The following is a 21,011-nucleotide window of genomic DNA, read 5'->3' on the forward strand; positions in this document are numbered from 1 at the left end:
ACACAAAACGCAGGGTCAAGAAGAAATAGACAACCTGAAAAACCCTACATCTATTGAAGGATATGAATTTGTAGTTAAAAACCTTTCCACAAAGAAAACCCCAGACCCGAATGGCAAATTCTCTCCACTATTTAACAGGAAAATGTTACCAATTCTACTCAAACACTCAGAATTTTGGAATGGAAACCAGTCTCAATAAGTTCAAAAGAATTCAACTTAATATAAAATATTTGGGGGATGTCTTAGCCTGCTCAGATGGCCATAATAAAATACCATAGACTGAGCGGCTTAAGCAACAGCAATTTGTTTTCTCAGTTCTCTAGAACTGGGAAAGTCCAAAATTAAGGTTCCTGGGACTTCCCTGGAGGTCCACTGGTTAAGACTCCGAGATTCCACTGCAGAGGGTACAGGTTCAATCCCTGGTCAGGGAACTAAGATCCCACATACTGTGAGGTGCAGCCAAAAATATATATATATATTTTTTTTTTAATTCAAAATTAAGTTTTCTGCCAATTTGGTTCCTGGTGAGAGCCTTCCTCCTGGTTTTCAGACAGCTGCCTTTTTGCCTTGCTGTGTCCTTTGGCAGAGTAAGCACAAGCCCTAGTGTCTCTCCCTCTTCTTATAAGGACACTCATTCTATTGGAGCAGGACCCCATCCTTATGACCTCATTTAACCTTTTTACCTCCTGATGATAGGGCCCATCTCCAAATACGGTCACATTCAACATGAATAGGGAGGGGGATGCAATTCAGGCCACAGCAAGGGAATAACTTACAACTCTTCTGTGAGGCCAGCGTTACTTTTGATACCAAAACCTGACAAAGACATTGCAAGAAAACTACCAATATCTATTGTGATCATATATGCAAAAATTCTAAAAAAAAACTTAGCAAATAGAATCATATAATATATTATAGTATAATACATTATGACAAAATGGGGTTTTCCTAGGAATGCAAAGCTGGTTTAACATTCAAAAATCAATTAATATAACTCACCATATTAATAATTAAAAAAATGATCATCTCAGTGGATGTAGAAAACAGCATCTATTGAACACAGATACACAAAATCCAACACCCATTTATGAGAAAAACTCTCAGCCAACTAGGAATAGAAGGAAACTCCCTCAACCTGGTAAAAGACTTCTATGAAAAATGTTCAGCTATCGTCATACTTAATGGTGAAAGATGACATGTTGTCCAAGATCAGGAACAAAACAGACTTCCAATCTCACCATTTCTACTCAACATTGTATCAGAAGTTCTAGCCAGTTCAGTAAACCCAAAAAAGGAAATAAAAGGCATATAGATTAGAAAGGAAAAAACAACACTTCCCCTATTTGCAGATGACATAATTGTCTTTGTAGAAAAGCTGCTGAAATCTACAAAATCTACTTTAACTAATGAGTGTGTTTAGGAAGATTGCAGGAGAGAAGATCAATATGCAAAACCCAGTTGTATAGTTATGTGCAGGGAATGAACAAGCAGAAATTGATATTTAAAAAATCAATGCCATTTACAATAGCATCAAAAAATAAGAAATAGGGATAAATATAATAAAAGATGTATAAGACTACACTGAAAACTGTAATACATCACTGAAAAAAATTAAAGAACCCCAAGTAAATAGATATATTGTATTCATGGATTATAAAACTCAACATTAAGATGTAAACTCTCTCCAAATTGATCTACAGATTCAATGCAATCTCTATCAAGTTTCCAATGGGCTTTTTGTAGGAATTGACAAGTTGATTCTAAAATCCCTATGGCAGGGAATTCCCTGGTGGTCCAGTGGTAGAGAATCCATCCTGTAATGCAGGGGATATGGGTTCGATCCCTGTTCTGAGAATTAAGATCCCACATGCCATGGGGCAACTAAGCCTGTGTGCCTCAACTAGAGAGCCCGCGCACCACCACTACAGAGCGCATGAGCGCTGGAGCCTATGCACCACAAATAGAGAAGAGAAAACCCACATGCCACAACTAGAGAGAAGCCTGTGCCCTGTAGCAAAAGATCCTGCATGCCACAATGAAGATCCAGCTGGTGCAACTAAGACCTGATGCAGCCAAAAATTTAAAAAAAAGAAAGAAAGAAAAAGAGGAAGAAAGAAAGAAAAAGAAAAAGTCTATGGTTTAAAATAAATAAACAAATAAAATAAAATCCCTATGGCAATACAAAGACCTAGAATGGACAATACAATTTGATGTAGAGCAACAAAACTGGAGATATTGCATTGATTGTTTTCAAGATTTTTCATAAAGCTACAATAATCAAGTCAGTGTGTTACTGACATCGATACCTAAGTAGATAAATGAAACAAAATAGTCAAAAAATAGATTCACACATGTATAAATAACTGATTTTCAACAAAGATACAAAGCCAATTCCAGGGAGAAAGGATTATCTTTTCAACAAATGATTCAGGAATAATTGGCTATCCGTATGAAAAAAAAAGAAAAGAAAGGAAAAAGAACTTAGGTCAATCCCTCACAACACATACAAAAAATAATTCAAAATGGATCATACACTTAAATGTGAATTCTAAAACTATAAAACTTCTAGAAGTAAATATAAGAAAAAAATCTTTGTTAACTTGGGTTAGGCAAAGATTTCTTAGGTGTGACACCGAAAGCACTATCAACAGGAGAGTAAATTGTAGATTGGATTTCATCTAAAGTTTACTCATTTCTACTCTTTGAAAGACACTGTTAAAAGAATTAAAAATAAGTCACAGGACTTCCCTGGTGGCGCAGTGGTAAAGAATCTGCCTGCCAATGCAGGGGACACGGGTTCGAGCCCTGCCCTGGGAAGATTCCACATGCCATGGAGCAACTAAGCCCGTGAGCCACAACTACTGAGCCCATGTGCTGCAACTATTGAAGCCCACGCACCTAGGGCCTATGCTCCACAACAAGAGAAGCCACTACAATGAGGAGCCTGCGCACCACAATGAAGAGTAGCCCCTACTCGCAGCAACTAGAGAAAGCCTGTGTGCAGCAATGAAAACCCAATGCAGCCCATAAATAAATAAATAAATAAATATATTAAAAAAAAAAGTCACAGATTGTTCAAAAGTATTTGCAAATCACATATCTGATAAGGAATTTGTACCCAGAATATATAAAGAACTCTCAAAGTTCAACATAAAGAGAACAAACAGTTTAAATTTTTTTAATGGGCAAAAGATTTGAAGCAGACATTCCAGCAAGGGAAGATATACGGAGAGCAAATAAGCACACAAAGAGATGGCATTATTAGTTACAGAAAAATGAAAATTAAAAGCACATTGAGGACTTCCCTGGTGGTGCAGTGGTTAAGAATCCGCCTGCCAATGCAGGGAACACGGGTTCAAGCCCTGGGCCAGGAAGATCCCACATGCCTCGGAGCAACTAAGCCCGTGTACCACAACTACTGAGCCTGTGCTCTTGAGCCCATGAGCCACAACTGCTGAGCTCAGTGCTGCAACTACTGAAGCTCACATGCCTAGAGCCCGTGCTCCATGACAAGAGAAGCCACCACACTGAGAAGCCCATGCACCATAACAAAGAGTAGCCCCCACTCACCACAACTAGAGAAAGCCCATGCACAGCAACAAAGACCCAACACAGCCAATAAATAAAATAAATTTTAAAAAAAACCAACCACATTGAGATATCACACATCTATTTGCGTGGCCAAAATTAAGAATACCAAATGTTAGTGAGGATATGGAGCAACTGGAACTTTTCTATATTGTTAGTGGGAATGTAAAATGGTGGAACCATACTGGAAAACAGAGTGGCAATTTCTTTAAAAAGTTAAACGCACCTACCATATGACTCAGCTGTTTTACTCCTAGGCAGTTATCCAAGAGAGATGGAGTCTTTAAGACGTGTCCATGAATGTTTCCTGCAGCTTTACTTGGAATCGCCAAAAACTAGAAGCAACAATCCTTCACAGGTGAATAGGTAGAAAAATTGTGGTTCGTTTCTGAAATTGAATACACTCCACAATAAAAAGGAATGAACTACTGATACACACAACAGCATGGATGAATCTCAAAATAATGATGCTGAGTGAAAGACACCAGACCAAAGAAGAGGGCAGCTTTTCCTTGACTGACGATGGGATTATGCCCAATGAACCCATCATAAATTGAAAATACCATGAGCTGAACATGCATTTGCTACACCTAAGCTGCCAAACATCACAGCTGAGCCTCACCCACCTCCAATGTGCTCAGAACATGCATATTAGCTTGTAGTTGGACAAAATCATCTCACACAAGACATATTTTGTAATGAACTGTTCACTCTCTCATGTAATGGATTGAATACTGCACTGAAAGGGAAAAACAGAACGGTTTCCTGGGTCCAGGATAGTTGCATGTCGGTCGTTCACCCTCGTGATGGCGGGCTGACTGGGGGCTGTGCTCGCTGCCAGTGCCCAGCATCACGGGAGAGGGTCGGACTGCGTATCACTAGCCTGGAAAAGGGCAGCATTCGAAATCTGAAATATGGTTTCTACTGAATGTGTATCTCTTTCACACCATCATAAAGTAAAAAAAATCATAAGTCGAACCATCATTAAGTTGGGGATCATCTGTCCATGTAATATGACTCCATTTATACAAAATTCTAGAAAGGCAACTAACCTCCTGCAACAAACAATGGATCAGTTCTTGCTAGGGACAGGAGGCCTGGGGTAGGGAGGACTTACAAAGGGGTAGAGGAAACATGGGGGATAATAAATATTTTCATTATTTTGATTGTGATAGTTTCACTGTATACATACACGTCAACACTCATTTCATTGTCACCTTATGTGCAGTTTTAAACTGTTAATTATACTTCAATAAAGCTGTTAAAAAGTTTATATACATATACCAAATAAAAGTCACTTAGACATCTAACATATAAGACACGTGACTTCTCTCATCTAACAGAAATGCAAATTACAACCACACTGAGCTAGCTCATTCCTTACCCATCAGAGGGGCAGAAATTCAGAACACCGCCTACATCCTCTGTTGGTGAGGCCGTGGGGAGACAGGCACTCTTGTGCTGCTAGTAGCAATGCAAAACAGCACAAATCCTCTGGAAGGAACTTGGCAATCTACAGGAAGATTACCTATGCATTCCCATGTCTTGTAATTTATCCTAAATGTACACCTACAGCAGTTTTTGTAAAAAACCAAACCACACATGCACAAGCAGATTCATTGCAGCATTACTTGAAATTGCAAAATATTAGAGATCACTTACATGTCCGCAACGGGACTGACGTACTAAGCGGCAGCCCGTTCACTGACGTACTAAGCGGCAGCCCATTCCCGCTAAGAATGAGGAAGATCACTGTGATACTTAGGACACAGTGTTAAGTGAAACAAAGGCAGTGTAAAAGAATATCTCTGTATACCAGAGAAGGAGAAATAGGAATATGTATGTGTATCTGTGCTTATTTTTGCAGAAAGAAGCAGGAAGGATAAAGTAAGCCCAGGGGCATGTGGGAAAAGGGCTGGTAGGGATATTTCTCTGAGCAAGATTTTCTGTACGGTTTTGATTTGGGGAATTGTATTAATACTTTACATTTTCAAGGAGTAGAATTGAATCTACAAAGATAGGGACAAAACTAAAATTGGAAACAAACAGAAACAAATAGATCTACATAGTAAATGGATAAAGTGACCACACAGGAGAGAAAAAAATGAATCACCTTTAGTGGGGCATATTCTAAAGACAAAGAGGGGACTTTCCTGGTGGCGCAGTGGTTAAGAATCTGCCTGCCAATGCAGGGGATGTGAGTTCGGTCCCTGGTCTGGGAAGATCCCACATACCATGGAGCAACTAAGCCTGTGTGCCACAACTACTGAGCCTACATTCTAGAGCCCGTGAGCCACAACTATTGAGCCCTCGTGCCACAGCTACTGAAGCCCACGTGCCTAGAACCTGTGCTCCACAGCAAGAGAAGCCACCACAACGAGAAGCCCACTCACTGCAATGAAGAGTAGCCCCCACTCGCCGCAACTAGAGGAAGCCCTCATGTAGCAACAAAGACCCGACACAGCCAGCACTAAATAAATTAATGTTTAAAAAAAAAAGACAAAGGGACCACACAAATCTTGAACTTCTCTGTAAGAGAGCTTGTAACTGAAGGAGAAGAGAAATGCAGATGGGAGGAAAAGATAGTTCATCTATATGATGGGCTGGAGGCATCATACAGGCCCATGTTTTACCATCCACGCCCAGGTGCACACACTGTACACAAGCACACATGTATATCGTTTTCAATTTAGTCTGCAGAAAGGGCCTAAAAGGAATGATATCCCCAGAGCAAGGAGGATGACTGGTATGGAGATCTTGTTTTCTAAATACTATTCCACACTGAAAACACCAGGGCTCCTGGAAGAAGAGGGTTGGTTCCAGAGCTGGGGCTAGATGAGTCCCTGAGCTCAGCAATGGTGACAGCAAAGAGCAAAGGGTCAGGATGAGGGGCTGCACCGGCCAACCTGGGGATGACTTAGCATCAGAATGAGTAACGATGATAATGTTGGGGAAACACTGACTGAAACAGCCTGCCCTGGCCAGGCAAAGACAGTAGCAATTTTCATGAGTTATTTTACGACAGGAGCTTCTGGTAAGGAACACGGAACTAACAAGCCACCACCAACCAGGAGAATACGGGAAGGTCAAAGGAGAGAGGAGACACCAGTCCACATGTCCTACCAACCTCCCAGAATCCTCCTCGCTGGAATCCATCTTGGCTGAACTGTTGCATGCGCCACCAGAAAGGACCCTGAGTCAGAATGATTGGCCAGAGACAACCCGGAAACTAATCCCATCATCATAAAACCCGAGACTTCGAGCCACATGGCAGAGCAGCCCTCCTGGGTTCCCTTACCCTCCTGCTCTCCGCCCAGGCGCCCCTTCCCAGTAAAGTCTCTTGCTCTGTCAGCATGTGTGTCTCCTCGGACAATTCATTTCCGGGTGTTAGACAAGAGCCCGCTCTCGGGCCCTGGAAGGGGTCCCCCTTCCTACAACAATAATAGGTTATAAACATTTCACAGCATGGAAAAGAGTCCATGCTTTTGGAATGGCAGCCGAGGACCGCTGTGGACTCTCCCCAGTGAAAATATCATACTAACGGCAACTACTTACAAAAAAATCATTGAAAGTCTCTGAGGCACACAGCACAGGGAGCAACATTTATTCAGGAAAATCTGTGAAGGCTCCTAGGAGAGTCACGAAACCCTGCTGAGGGGAATTAAAGAAAATCTAAATAAGGGGAAATGTGTGCCCAATTCATGCATTCGAAGAGTCACTGTTGTTCCTACTTTTGTTCTCCCCAAGCTGATCTGTAAATTCACTGTAATCCTAATCAAAGTCCCAACGGGCTTTTTTTTTTTTAATGCAGAAATTGAAAAGCCGACGCTAAAATTTAAGTGGAAATGCAAAGAGCCTAACCTGGGTGAAATGAGTTTTGAAAAGTACAAAGCTGGAGGAATTACATCCTTGATTTTAAGACTTACTATAAAGTTATGTTAATTAAAATAGTGTGGTACTGGTGTAAAGGCAGATATATGAATTCATGGAATAGAATAGAGACTCCAGAAATACACCCTCACATATATAGTTGCTTTTTAAAAAGGTACCCAATGATACTGACACTTTATGAGGTAGGGTCCTTTAACCAGCCCTGGAACAACTAGACATACATGGGCAGGGTGGAGAAGAAGCAACCACAAGCACATCCTGTAGAAAAGCTAATTTGAAATGGATCCTAGACCTAGAACTGAAATCTACAACTATAAAATTTCTGTAAGAAAACACCTTAGGAAATCTTCATGATCTTTGGGGAGGCAAAGATTTGTTAGAACACAAAAAGCCCTAAAAACTGCTTACCTGGCTGTCATCAAAATCAAACTCATCTGCTCCTCAAAAGATACTGTTAGGAAAACAAAACTACAGCCCTCACACTAGGAGGAACTATTTAGAATTCCTTTATCTGACAAAGGATTTCTGTCCAAAATTATATAAAGGACAATTAGGATGCAGTAATGAGACAAAGGATTCAAAGCTTTTTAATGACAAAAGAATTGAAAAGCCACTTCACAAAACATGATGCACAAATGTCCCAACAAACATATGAAAATAGGCTCACTATTATTAGTTATTAGGGAAATGTAAATTGAAACTACAATTCCTTTTTTCTTCTTCTTCTTCTTGCCTTATTGTGCTGGTCAGAACTCCCAGTCCTGTTTTTTTTTTTTTAAGATTTTTTTGATATGAACCATTTTTGTAAAGTCTTTATTGAATCTGCTTCTGTTTTATGTTTTTTTTTTTTTGGCCTTGAGGCATGTGGGATCTTAGCTCCCTGACCAGGGATCAAACCCTGCATCCCCTGCATTGGAAAGTAAAGTCCCAACCACTGGACCACCAGGGAAGTTCCCCCAGTGCTATTTTGAATAAGAGTGGTGAGTGTGGGCATGCGTGCCTTGTTCCTGATCTTAAGGGAAAAGCATTCGGTCTGTCACCATTGACCATGATTTTAGCTGTGAGGTTTTTTTGTAGATACTTTTTATCAAGTTGAGGAAATTCTCCTTCTCTTCCTAGTTTATCGAGGCTTTTTTTTTTTTAAACCATGAGTAGGTGTTGGATTTTGTCAGCTGCGTGTTTTGAGATGATCATGTGGTTTTTGCCCTTTGTTATATTAATATGGTGTATTATATTAACCGATTTTCAGATAAGCCAACCTTTCATTCCTGAGATAATTACCACTTGGTCATAGTATATACTTCTTTCTATATGTTGCTGGATTAAGTTTGCTAATGTCTTGAGGATTTTTGTGACTGTGCTCATGAAAGATATGGTTGTGTAGTTTTTTACCATTTTTGGTACCATTTTTATATATACCATTTTAAAATAATTATGTAATTACTGGTGTTTCTTATATCTTTTTTTTTTTAACTTTAAGACTTTGCATACATTACAACAGTGCATTAGTGATACAAGTTGTAAAATACTTTTCCATTCCTTTGGATTTTGTATATGATGATTCTGTATGTCACTCTAGGTAGATTGAGCAAGTTTTGTTTCTGTGGGTTTTGTTTGTTTGGGTTTTTTTTTTAACATGCATTCAACTAGATATGATTCAGAATAGATTAATACTCCCCTTTTATCATTACAGTTAGCTAACAAATTGCCTGGCAGTCCACCGGACAGAATTTGCTTTAAACCAACCCACAGCGTCAGATGGAGACTGAGGGCGCCTGGACCCGCTGGGCGGGCGGTAGCAGTGTTTAGCTAAGTGCCGAGAGCATTTAGAAGAAAGTCCAAGGCCTGCTGCACCAGCTCCATGATGTGACTGCAGAGCTCCATCCGCAAACGTTTGCAGGGTGATCGCCACGGAGGGGGCACATAGCTGTAGGTGGGCGTTCCTGCGGCCGATATGTGGGCACAGTGACGGGGTAGGGGGCGACAGGAGTTGGGGAGTGGGCCGTCAGCAAGGTACCCGCTGACATGGCCATCGTGGTCCCCGTCGCCATACCCATGGCGACCCCGTTGCCACTAGGCGGAGGCATGGGAGCAGGAAACACCGGCGCCCGCATGCCTTGGGCTGCACCGCCGTGGTGTGGTGGAGGACCGGGAGCTGCATGCAGGGCTGCGTGTAGCACGCGCCTTGCTGCGCCTCCGGGCTCTGCTGGGGGTAGGCACTTCGCACCGGGTACACAGCCATCTGGTAGGGGTTGGGGGAGGAGGAGTAGCGGGGCACTGCCCCGCTGGTGGGGGAACAGGACACTTTGTAAGGTGTGCCAGGAGTGTAATCTGTTTGGAAAGTAGGATTCCCTCCAGGGTACTTGCTGGGGGAGCAGGCAGGAGTTGCTGCTGCTGCTGCGTAGCCCATGGGGAAACCAGCTGGATGACCGATTCCTCTGCCATTTGCATAGGGAACCCCAGAAGAATCCGGGCTATAAACTCGATTCATGACTTGGGTGACCAGCGCTCGCCGGCCCGGGGCGGGCTCGGGGGTCGGGCTTGGCGAGGGGCACGCGCCGCGGAGACCCTCTCTGATGCGGGGCTGAGCCGCGGGGCCCCGGTCGCCGCCGCCCCCGCCCGTGTGCCCGCTCGCGGCGCTTGGCCGGCCCGCCTCTCCGCAGCCTGCGCTCCGTGTTCCTTACATCTTCACGTGGATTCCTGGCACCATCTGATGTCACTTCCTTTATCCTAAAGACTTCCTTTAGTATTTTATGTAAGGCAGGTCTGCTAGCAACACATTGTCTCCATCTTTATCTGAGAATGTCTTGATTTTACCTTCATTTTTGGAAGTTAGTTTTGCTGAATGTAGGATTACTGGTTGGCAGTTTTTCTCTTCAAGAATTTAAAAAACTCCTCTGCTCTTTGGTCTCCATTATTTTTTTATGAGAAGTCATCTTTTATCTTATGGTAGTTCTCTTGTATCTGATGAGTCACTTTCTCCTACTACTTTCAAGATTTTGTGTTTGTCTTTTAGCAGTTTGACTGTGATGCGTCTAGGTGTGAATATCTTTGTATTTCTCCTATTAAGATTCTTGGGTTGGTAAATTAATGTTTTTAATCAAATTTGGAAAGTTTGGGGAAAAAATTTGGGGGCCATTATTATTATTTTTTAATTAATTTATTTATTGGCTGCATTGGGTCTTCATGGGCTTCTCATTGCAGTAGCTTCTCTTGTGGTGGAGCACAGGCTCTAGGTGCACGGGCTTCAGTAGTTGTGGTGTGTGGGCTCAGTAGTTGTGGCTCATGGGCTCTAGAGTACAGGCTCAGTAGTTGTGGTGCACAGGCTTTGTTGCTCCTTGGCATGTGGCATCTTCCCAGCCCAGGGCTTGAACTCGTGTCCCCTGCATTGGCAGGCGGATTCTTAACCACTGCGCCACCAGGGAAGTCCCTAGGACCATTATTTGCTCGAAAAACTTTCCTGCTCCTCTTTCTCTTTCTTTTCTTCTGGATGTGTACATATCATTATGTATATGCTTGGTGGTATCTCGTGGATCTCTGTTCATTTTTCTTTATGCTTTTTTCTTTCTGTTCTTCAGATTGGATAATGTTTACTGATCTACCTTCAAGTTCACTGACTTCCTTTTGCCAGTTCATATCCGCTGTTGAGGCTCTCTAGTGAAATTTTCATTTTAGTTATTGTGTTTTTCAACTCAATTTTCATTGGCTTTTTTAAATCATTTCTATCTTTTTATTGATAATCTTAACTTGGTAAGTCATTGTCATCATATTTTTAAAAAAATCTTTAAATGTGTTTTTTTTGTCCTTTGAACATATTTACAACAGCTGCTTTAATTCTTTGTCTGCTAAATCCATCATCTGAGCCCCTTCAGGGACAGTTTCTAGGAACCTTTTTTTTCCTGTGTATGGCCTAAATTTTTTGTTTCTTTGACTGTGTTATAATTATAATCCAGAAACGCTGGATTCTGACCCCCCCTCCCTGCCTTACTGGATGTTTTTATTAATGCTGGTATTTGTTTGCTCAGTACCTGGCCTGGATGAATTCTGTGGAGTCTGTCCTCTCTACAGTGTGTGGCCACTGATATCTCTACTAGATTTTTTTCTGCCATTTGGGATCTTAGTTCCCCCGACCAGGAATCCAAACTGTGCCCCCTGCATTGGGAACATGGAGTCTTAACCACTAGACCACCAGGGAAGTCCTCTACTAGATTTTTTTTTTTTAGATTTTAAAAAAAATCTTTTTGAAGGGAATTCCCCAGCAGTCCAGTGGTTAGGACTATGCACTCTCACTGCCAAGGGCCCAGGTTCAATCCCTAGTTGGGGAACTAAGATCCTACAAGCCATGTGGCATGGCAAAAAAAAAAAATATATATATATATAATATATATTCATGTACTTGTATATGGCCAGCAGCTTGTTGGTTAGCGATTATTCTTAAGTCTATTGAACCACTAAGGCCTCTGACAACACTGTGTATGGGTTGGTTCAAGCAGTTTACAATTTGGGCCTAGCTTTTTCTTGCACAAATCCTCACATTCAGCAAGAGAGAAATATAGAGCTGGGGCCGTCTCTTGTCTTTCCTTACTATATGCATAGCCTAGCAGACTACTGTCTTATTGAGGCCCGCCATGGCTATCTCATCTACTGAATTTCTTTGTTAAATTTCTAGCTGGACTATTGCTTGCTCCAACCAGTATCATGGCCTCAGGCAGCTCTGAGGCCTCTCCCCAGTTGTTTGCTACTGTGATTGCAATTGTTCTTTGGGGCTTTCCCCCTCCTCCAGCCAAGCCAGCCCTCTCCAGTGTCTGTAGGAACTTGAGGTCCTCAAGGCCTACCTGGCTCTGGTGGAATTACCATGGGGAAGGAGGAAATAAAAGTAGTCCAATACCAAAATTCCACAGACTCCCACCACTCTTCTTACGGATGCTCAGTACTTTTTTTTTAATAAGCGCTTTTCAAATATTGTATGCCTTTGGTCAACTTCCAGAGTTATAGAAAGGTTGCTTTTAACAATTCTGTCCAGTTTTATCATTGCTTTTTGGGGAGGAAATTTGGTGAGCTCCTCAATCTGCTGTTCCAGAAATCCCACCCACATATATAAATTCAAATTTTCTAGTAGCCACATTGAGAAAGATAAAAAGATAAAATTAATTTCAATAATGTATTTAACCTAACTTAATATAAAAATATTATTTCAACATGTCATCAATATGTTGAAAATTATGAGTGAATTCTTTTACTTTTTTTTTCCTACTACACTTTGAAGTTTGGTGTGTCTTTTTACTGTTACAGCACATCTTAATTCAGACCAGTCACATCTGAGCACTCAAAATGTGACAGCTGGCTGCCATATTGGACACACAAGAATGCATATTTGATACTTGGAAATTGTTATTTTTCAGGTGTGTTGATATTGTCGTTATGTTTCTCTAAGAATTCCTGTTCTTTGGGTATGTTGAAATACTTAAGGATGAAATGATAAAATAAAACTTAGTTCTGCCAGAGGAAAAACTTTTGCTCTTCCCCTTTGGGACTGTGCTTGGGGGTCCTGCAAATTAAACTGACAAAAGAACAAATGAATAGCAAGAAAGCAAAGTGCATTCACACCCTCTGGCGGGTACGGAAGACTGGCCCTCAGTCATCAGAGGTAGGGGTTTCCGTACCTAAGGTAACAGGAGAAAGAGGGAGCGAGGGAAAATCCAAGATCAGTCGGTTCCTTTAGGAAAGAGAAGCGGGTGTTCAGGGGAAGCAGCAGGAGGTAAGTTTGTGATCACATTTGCTAACCAGGTGACTCTCGCACGTCTTGGGTTTAAAACGTGTGCGAAGAAGCCTGTGGGTTTTGGCGGCCGAGCGCGGCGCTGTGGGGGCAGCGGGCCAGGAAGTTCGTGCGGTGTTTGCTTTCCGCAATAAAACTGCGATTTCGGTCCTTCGAAGGTTCCGCGCGCGGGGCCGAGGGGAGGACTTTAACCCCGAGCCCCTCTGCGGGGAAGGACGGGAGCTCAGGTGCGGGGCCACCCCGGCGATGCCCGCCGCGAGCTAGGGGAGACTGCGGGCACCCCCAGCCCTGCCCGACCCCCGCGACCCCGCCCCACCGCGCCAGGCTGAGCTGACCTCCGACCTGCGACCTCCGACCCTCCGCACCGCCCCTCCGTCGCGGGGCGGGCCCCTCCGCAGCCGGGCGCGGTTTCCCGGGGACACATTTCTCGCTGCACCGCGGGCCGCCCGGACCCCCTTGGCGGAGCACCTTCCGGCGGCCCCAGCGCGGAGCCCTGGGCTCTGCTGCGCCCCGGCAGCGGCCCCGGCGTGGCGGCCTCGGGACGCGGCGCGAGCCCCGGAGCCGCACCCCGCCGGACCCCAGCGGCACTCCCGGAGATCGCGGCGGGAAGCCCGGCCGGCCCCCGGCTTTGAAGAGCCCAGCTGCGTGGAGAGGAGCCGCAGTCCGACTCGGGCGCCCAGGTTGCCCGGCTCCACCCAGGTAGGTTCCCTGAGGGTGAGACCCGCGGTTCTCGGGCTCCCGGGGCTCTTCCTTCGGGTGGGGGTGGAGGGCGCCGCACATTGGCGACCTGCGTGATTTTTGTGTGTAACTTCACAATTTCCGAAAATAAACCCACAGCCGGGCCCTTGGGCAGTTGTTAAGCCGATGACCCTGCTTAATGATTGCCCAACTAGGTACAGGAGGTGAGTGTTCTCTGAAAGTGAGCCCCCCTCACAGTCTGTTCCTCCGGTGTGTCGGATTGTAATCGTGTCTTGGCTACCACCTGTTAAGGCGCTGTAGGAAACGATGGCTCCGACAAGATTGGCGGGGCGTCGGTAAGATAAGCCAGAGGGAAAAGTATTCTTAGTGCTTTTATACATCTGACACCTAGAGGAGAGCACATAGTGTCCAGGTGACCGCGCTGGGCCCCTTGGTGGGCAGGGAGGGCAGGCCTCCAGCAGCATCGCCGCAGGGTGGTCCTGCCTTGGCGGGGGTCCGCAGGTCTTGTGGGTTACTGCTGCCTTTTATGGTGCCCACCTCTAGGCGAGGCACTGACAGAAAGCCTGTTCACTGTTCCATTCACTTTTCTCACCAGTCCTGCCAGGCAGACATCTTAATCCTGCTAAGAAGTGAAGTGTCAAAGCTCAGGGAGGGTAAGGGACCTCTCCGAGGTCTCCACTGGAAGGCAGCAGCACTGAGGCCTCAGTTCCTGGCTTGCACCAGCTGACACCCTTAGCGTCCACATTTGTGACCGACAGGCAGCACTGGAGAGGCTTCGAGGAGGGTCGGCCCCCGCCCCTGCTCTCCGGTTGGTCTTGGCTGAGCCCTGGTCTTACCCTTCCGTGTGGAGACGATGCCAAAGCTGCAGGGCTTTGAGTTCTGGAGCCACACCCTGGGGAGGGCCCGCCATGTGGTGGCCCCCATGGTGGACCAAAGCGAGCTGGCCTGGAGGCTGCTGAGCCGCCGCCACGGGGCCCAGCTGTGCTACACACCCATGCTGCACGCCCAGGTCTTTGTCCGTGATGCCAACTACCGAAAGGAGAACCTGTACTGCGATGTGTGCCCCGAGGACCGGCCTCTCATTGTACAGGTGGGTGGTGCAGTCTGGAATGCTGGCTGAGCACCTTTCTCTGGGCCTTTCCAGAAAAGGCTTCCCAAGATCCGGGGTGGGGGTGGGATGCCAGTTCTCCCAGAGATTGCCCTCTTCCCAGGAGTGCTGTAGAAGATGTGCAGCCCCTCCTTGCCCCCTGCCTAACATCACCCCAAGTGCTCCCTCTTTATCAGAATGGTTAGGGAGAATGGCTCTGCCCTGGGCAAAGTCAGTGATACCGGCTTTCTGCTACACCTGGGAGAACTGTGTGAATCTGTAACTCACCACGCTGATGGTGTGGGAATGCATCCTAGCCTGATTTTTTTTTTTTTTTGCCTGTGGCATGTGGGATCTTAGTTTTCCAACCAGGGATCCATCCCGCACCCCCTGCAGTGGAAACATGGAGTCTTAACTGCTAGACCATCCGGGAAGTCCCTAGCTGGGTCATATTGTAAACATCTAAGATAGGATGCTATCCTGCAGTCATCCCCTGGGGCTGTGCAGCCCATACGCCAGGGCCTGGCTCAGGCCTGTGGCAACTTTTTTTATCTTTTTTTTTTTTTAAGAGAACTTTATTTATTGTATTTATTATTTTTTTGGCTGCACTGGGTCTTCATTGCTGTGTGCAGGCTTTCTCTAGTTGCGGAGGACAGGGGCTATTCTTCATTGCAGTGCTCGGGCTTCTCATTGTGGGGCCTTCTCTTGTTGCAGAGCACGGGCTCTAGGCACTTGGGCTTCAGTAATTGGCAGCACGTGGACTCAGTAGTTGTGGCTCTCAGGCTCTAGAGCACAGGCTCAGTAGTTGTGGCACACGGGCTTAGTTGCTCTGCGGCATGTGGGATCTTCTTGGAGCAGGGATTGAACCTGTATCCCTTGCGTTGGCAGGCAGATTCTAAACCACTGCGCCATCAAGGAAATCCCTTGTGGTGACTTTCATGTTTCTTCCAGTTCTGTGCCAACGACCCGGAAGTGTTTGTCCAGGCGGCTCTCCTGGCTCAGGACTACTGTGATGCCATCGACCTGAATTTGGGCTGCCCACAGATGATAGCCAAGCGAGGTGAGTTCCTTTTCTGGGTTTCTGTGTTGAGCACCGGCTTTTGGCTGGGGTGAGGCTCCGAGTCCAGGGGTGCGCAGGTAGTGAGCCCAGTGTGTGGGTGCACTGGCCGAGGGCCTGGCCTTGCCTCTGATGGCAGCAGCGCAGGTGGCTGCAGGCCCTTTCTTTGCTCCTTCCTCTGGAAGGCGGCTCTTCTCAGGCACTGAGGGCAGGGGACAGGGTTCATCTGGCTGTCGGGGGCTTGTCACTTCCCTCCGTGCCTGGAGGGAAGTTGTTGGGCTCCCTCTGGATAAATGTGCTTTGCTGAGAAGTCCCCGTCACACCCTCATGCTACCTTATGCACCAGTAGCCACTGCCCTGGCATCTCAGCCTTTCTCCCTCACTGGGCTTGAGGAGTTGCTGGTTGGTCAGAGACTGTGTGGGGTGGGCATTCCATTTAGTGCCCTTGAGCTCGGGCCGCTGGGCTAATAGAACCTGGCCAGGCAGCTCGAGGCCCGTGTGGATGCAGGAGGTGGGTGCAGAGGGCGTGCTTGTTCTTTGCAGGTCACTATGGTGCCTTTCTACAGGAGGAGTGGGACCTGCTCCAGAGAATGAGTGAGTTGGCCACATGCCACCCGCGGGGACTTCCGAGTTGTGGTTGGGTGGCAAGCCCAAGACAGCCTGGCAGGGTCAGGATAGGACAGCGGCTGGTAGAGTTCTCCTGGCCATGGCACACCCCCTTCCCGCTGCAGAGGGTGACTGTGAAGTCACCTGTCTCACACCTGCTGCCCCCCTTTGAACCAGGTAGTAGGTGCTGGAGGGCAGCAGCCTCGCCTGGTCCTGGCCCCTCCAGTGCCCTGGGGTCGGGGCACAACTCTCAGCTGCCATCAAGGGGGAGCCTGTGCACCTTCGGGGGCTTAGCTGTGGGTCCCCACAGCCTGCCTGAAGGTGGCACCACAGTACTCTCAGAAGCCGACTCTGCCTTTCCCCAGTTTTGCTAGCCCACGAAAAACTTGCTGTCCCTGTCACATGCAAGATCCGTGTCTTCCCAGAGATTGACAAGACTGTGAGGTACGCCCAGATGCTGGAAAAGGCTGGCTGCCAGGTGAGGGCTGTGGGCTCCGAGGGCCCTGCACTGTTCTCCTGCCTCCAGCGCCCCTTGAAGGCTTACCTTCTGGGGTGGGTTGGAGTCATTGACCTTTAGGTGAGGCCTGACGAGGGCAGGGGGGTCCCCATGCTTACATCCAGGAGGCCAGTATTTGGCAGGGGGAGGTGCTGGGCCTCAATCACCTTCTCTCCATTCCCTGCACCAGCCCTGGGGTCAGGCCGGTGCCCGTTCCTCTCTCATACCTTTGGCCTTGAGCAGTGCGGATGCTGCCACTATGGAGAGGACTGGCCCTTGAAAGCCTCTGGGCCTCTCACCTCCACATCATGGGCAGTGTATCGGGACAGCTCTGACGTGGGAGCCCCAGGCAACACGCCCGGCCTCAAGTGTGGCCCAGAGGACCGGGGTAGAGACTGAGTGAGCTAGGCACAGGGTGGCATCTCCTCTGCTCTGCAAGGGAAGCTGATACCCCAGAAGCCAAAAGCAGAGGGTCCCCTGGAGTTGGTTTGGGGGCTGCCATTGAGAGTGGGGCTGAGCCAGGTGCTGCTGTGTCCTAGTTGCTGACTGTCCATGGGCGCACCAAGGAGCAGAAGGGGCCCCTGTCGGGCACCGCATCCTGGGAGCACATCAAGGCTGTGCGGTGAGTGCACACAGGGTGAACCCAGGGCAGGGAGACACCCAGCTCCAAGGCAAGGTCCTCAGCCCTTTGGGCATAAGATGGGGGTAGGGGGCCTGGGGGTGAGCAGCACTGTGGGGAGATGGAGTTTGGGGGCCTGGCACTGCCCCCAGGGTTGCGGGGGAACAGCATGCTTCTGAGCACCTGCCCGTCCTGCTCCCCGGCAGGAAGGCCGTGGCCATCCCCGTGTTTGCTAATGGGAACATCCAGTGCCTGCGGGACGTGGAGCGCTGCATCCAGGACACAGGGGTGCAAGGAGTCATGAGTGCAGGTGAGGCTGTGCCCTTGCCCACAGCTGGGCCACCCCTGGCAGATGCTAGAGGGGGCCTGTCCACATCGTGGCACCATTGGCCCAGCTGAATAGCCTCAGGTTTCACGCTGTCATCCCTTCAGGCCCCATCTGCTTCATGGGATAGAGCTCTCAGGCCAGTGGCCAGCCTCGCCCTGGGGTGATGAGGCACAGGGACCCCTGAGCCTCGCGTCCCCTTTCCCCTGCAGAGGGAAACCTGCACAACCCTGCCCTGTTTGAGGGCCGCAGCCCTGCCGTGTGGGAGCTGGCTGAGGAGTACCTGGACATTGTGCGGCAGCACCCCTGCCCCCTATCGTACGTCCGGGCCCATCTCTTTAAGCTGTGGCACCACACGTGAGTCGCCCCCCAGGGCAGATGCTGTCTGATCGGAGCTCTGCCTGGGGCTTTGGGGTTTTTAAGATGAGCTCTTCACAAACATTTACAAAAACATCTGCCATCGAGTCAGGTCTGGGAGGGCCATGGTGACATGGTGAGGTTGGGTGGGAGGAGAGACTGCCCCTGTGCCCAGGGCTCAGGGTCGGCGGTTGGGAGCCGGGCTAGGTTGGGTCTCTGACGGGGTGTCTGTATCAGGCTGCAGGTGCATCAGCAGCTTCGAGAGGAGCTTGCCAAAGTGAAGACCCTGGAGGGCATCGCCGCAGTGAGCCAGGAGCTGAAGCTGCGGTGTCAGGTAAGTGCTGGGCCACTATGTGGTGGGAAAGAGACTTGGGCCTTGGGCCTCTGACTGAGGGTCCTCTGGTCTTTTGCAGGAGGATATATCCAGGCAGAAGGAGGGAGAGAAGCCTTCGGGTGGCTTGCCTTTCTTCCACTGGATCTGCCAGCCCTACTTCCGGCCAGGGTGAGCCTCCCGTACATGGGCTGGCAGAGGGGTAAGGGGTGGGGAGTGGGAGGGGGTCACACTGAGGAGAGGGCTGTTCTGCCTGCTGCCCAGCCTTGGCCGAGGTGCTGGTGGCTCAGCTCCATCCCTCAGGGGCCAGGGGCCTGGGGCCTCTCCCTTGTCAGCCTGTGCTTAGGTTTTAAGTCACTTTTTTCATAAGATGCTCCTCTAAGCTGCTCTGATCCTGAGTGGATTTGTCCTGGGATCAAGAGGTTGACCCTCCCTAACTTCCTCTGGGTTTTCTGAGGTGAGGCTGGGTTGTCATCTCTAGCCATAGCCATGCCCAGGGCTCAGTGGCTCAGACATTGGTGTCCCAGGCTCTGTGCCAGCCACTGGGGCCTCGGCGGAGTTGGACATACGTCCTCACCCGGGGACTGTGGCTCACGGGCTGCCTCTCATGGGTGTCTCTCAGTTCTGGCCACTGCCCCTCCCTTTCAGGCCCAGGGAGGGGAGCAAGGAGAACGGGGGTGCCCGCAGCAAACGCGCCCTGGAGGAGGAGGAGGGCAGCATGGACGTCTTGTCCAAGAACAAGCAGAAGAAGCAGCTAAGGAACCCCCACAAGACCTTTGACCCCTCACTGAAGCGTAAGCCACTCCCACCACTGGAGTCCGGGGAGGTGGCCAGCCCCCCACACGTCCCCCAGGGTCAGGTGGCTCTGCTGCTTCCCATGCTATGGGGAGTGCAGCAAGAAGGGCCCTGCAACCCTTCCACGTGCCCCCAAGGAGACTGGCGGGTCCCACAAGGCCATGGCTGGCCAGCCGTCTGCCTGCCATGGTCTCTCAGCTGCTGCCCTGAGGCAGGAGTGGGGCCTGGGGCTGCCTTCTGAAGAAGGACCTTCAAGTGGGAGGTGCACAGCGGTGGGCATGGAGCCCGTGGCTCTCGAGTGGGTGGGATGAGGTTTCCCAGTGGGACCGTGCATGCTGTGTCCTGCCCTCCCCAAGATCGTCCAGTCTGGGTGGCCACAGGGAGCAGGGACCCCCACCAGGGGCTTATGTGTAGGAGATGGCAGTGGCAGGTGGGGTCACCTGGTTCGACCAGTACTTTCTTTTGCTCTTTTCCCAGCAAAATACGCAAAGTGTGATCAGTGTGGAAACCCAAAGGTGAGTCCGTCCTTCTGGCCGCACTGCCCAGGGCAGAGCTCGGCCCCGGGAAGGGTAGTGACCTGCGCAAGTGGTCCTGTTCCTGTCTGTGGTGGTGGCAGCCTGGCCACAGCCCAAGGTGGGGTGGTTTTTTTCCTGTAAGGCTGCTCTGCCTAGCCTCAGGACAGCCCACCCCGCCCAATGCTCCTGGCCACTCACTCAGGCTGCAGGGCAGCCAGGGAAGGGGCATAGCCCCAGGCTCACAAGCTTTCCTGTGTCCAGGGCAACAGGTGTGTGTTTAACCTGTGCCGGGGCTGCTGCAAGAAGCGAGCTTTCAAAGAGACTGCCGACTGCCCAGGTGAGGCGCGCCTGCTGCCATGAGCACCCCCCACCCCTGGTGAGCAGTGGACTCTCAGCCTCCTGAGCCCCACTTCCCTCTTGCCCCTCTGCCAGGTCACGGACTGCTTTTTAAAACCAAACTGGAGAAGTCTCTGGCCTGGAAGGGGGCCCAGCCAAGGCTGCAGGAACCACAGCAGGCTGGGTCTGGAGAACCAGCTGGCTCTCCTGAGGCCGTGGGCAGTGCCCTGGCCTGAAAGGCAGCTGCAGCCCCACGTGCCACCCCCCGGGCCTGCTGCTGACACACCCCACTTACTCAGGGAACCTCCTGCTACTGCACACGGAAGGACAAGCTGGTCTTCCCTTCAGCCCACGCTGGGGGCCCAGAGATGCTGCACCAGGGAGCAGGCTCCCAGGCTGGACCTGCCTCATCCTCACAGCCCACGTGTGTTCAAGATGAACAATAAATCGTTTCAAAGACACGACATTTCCAGGCTCTTTGAGACCTGACTGAGTGTTGTTGGGGCCAATAGGGACCTCAGAACGGGGAAATG

At 48.8% G+C, this 21,011-nt stretch overlaps 1 protein-coding gene and 1 pseudogene across 3 annotated transcripts; one reads left to right on the forward strand and one right to left on the reverse strand.

Moving 5' to 3' along the window:
• Positions 1 to 9,288: 9,288 nt before the first annotated feature.
• LOC130839633 (myelin-associated neurite-outgrowth inhibitor-like) lies at positions 9,289 to 9,970 on the reverse strand (annotated as a pseudogene).
• A 3,755-nt stretch (positions 9,971 to 13,725) lies between these two features.
• DUS1L (dihydrouridine synthase 1 like) lies at positions 13,726 to 20,846 on the forward strand. 3 transcript variants are annotated; one of them, XM_057714739.1, is made up of 14 exons: positions 13,726 to 13,954; positions 14,550 to 15,044; positions 15,993 to 16,101; positions 16,642 to 16,692; positions 17,070 to 17,182; positions 17,740 to 17,822; positions 18,026 to 18,129; positions 18,357 to 18,501; positions 18,739 to 18,835; positions 18,915 to 19,003; positions 19,481 to 19,626; positions 20,105 to 20,142; positions 20,404 to 20,479; positions 20,575 to 20,846. In XM_057714739.1, the coding sequence occupies exons 2-14, from the start codon at positions 14,808 to 14,810 to the stop codon at positions 20,712 to 20,714; spliced, it is 1,428 nt and encodes a 475-aa protein (XP_057570722.1). In that variant the 5' UTR covers positions 13,726 to 13,954; positions 14,550 to 14,807; the 3' UTR covers positions 20,715 to 20,846. The 3 variants fall into 3 exon arrangements, with proteins under 3 accessions (XP_057570722.1, XP_057570721.1, XP_057570723.1); XM_057714738.1 differs by having other exon boundaries at positions 14,713 to 15,044; XM_057714740.1 differs by having other exon boundaries at positions 14,713 to 15,044; positions 18,357 to 18,462.
• The last annotated feature ends 165 nt before the right edge of the window (positions 20,847 to 21,011 follow it).

Source organism: Hippopotamus amphibius, chromosome 17, assembly GCF_030028045.1.
Source record: "Hippopotamus amphibius kiboko isolate mHipAmp2 chromosome 17, mHipAmp2.hap2, whole genome shotgun sequence".
NCBI lineage: Eukaryota > Metazoa > Chordata > Mammalia > Artiodactyla > Hippopotamidae > Hippopotamus > Hippopotamus amphibius.

Bases quoted from the DNA above. Each gene is read 5' to 3' on its own strand.
- DUS1L (XM_057714739.1), top strand. From the start codon at position 14,808: ATGCCAAAGCTGCAGGGCTTTGAGTTCTGGAGCCACACCCTGGGGAGG. The intron at 18,836-18,914 runs GTAAGTGCTGGG...GGTCTTTTGCAG, and splicing joins AGCTGAAGCTGCGGTGTCAG to GAGGATATATCCAGGCAGAA. The intron at 20,480-20,574 runs GTGAGGCGCGCC...CCCCTCTGCCAG, and splicing joins AGAGACTGCCGACTGCCCAG to GTCACGGACTGCTTTTTAAA.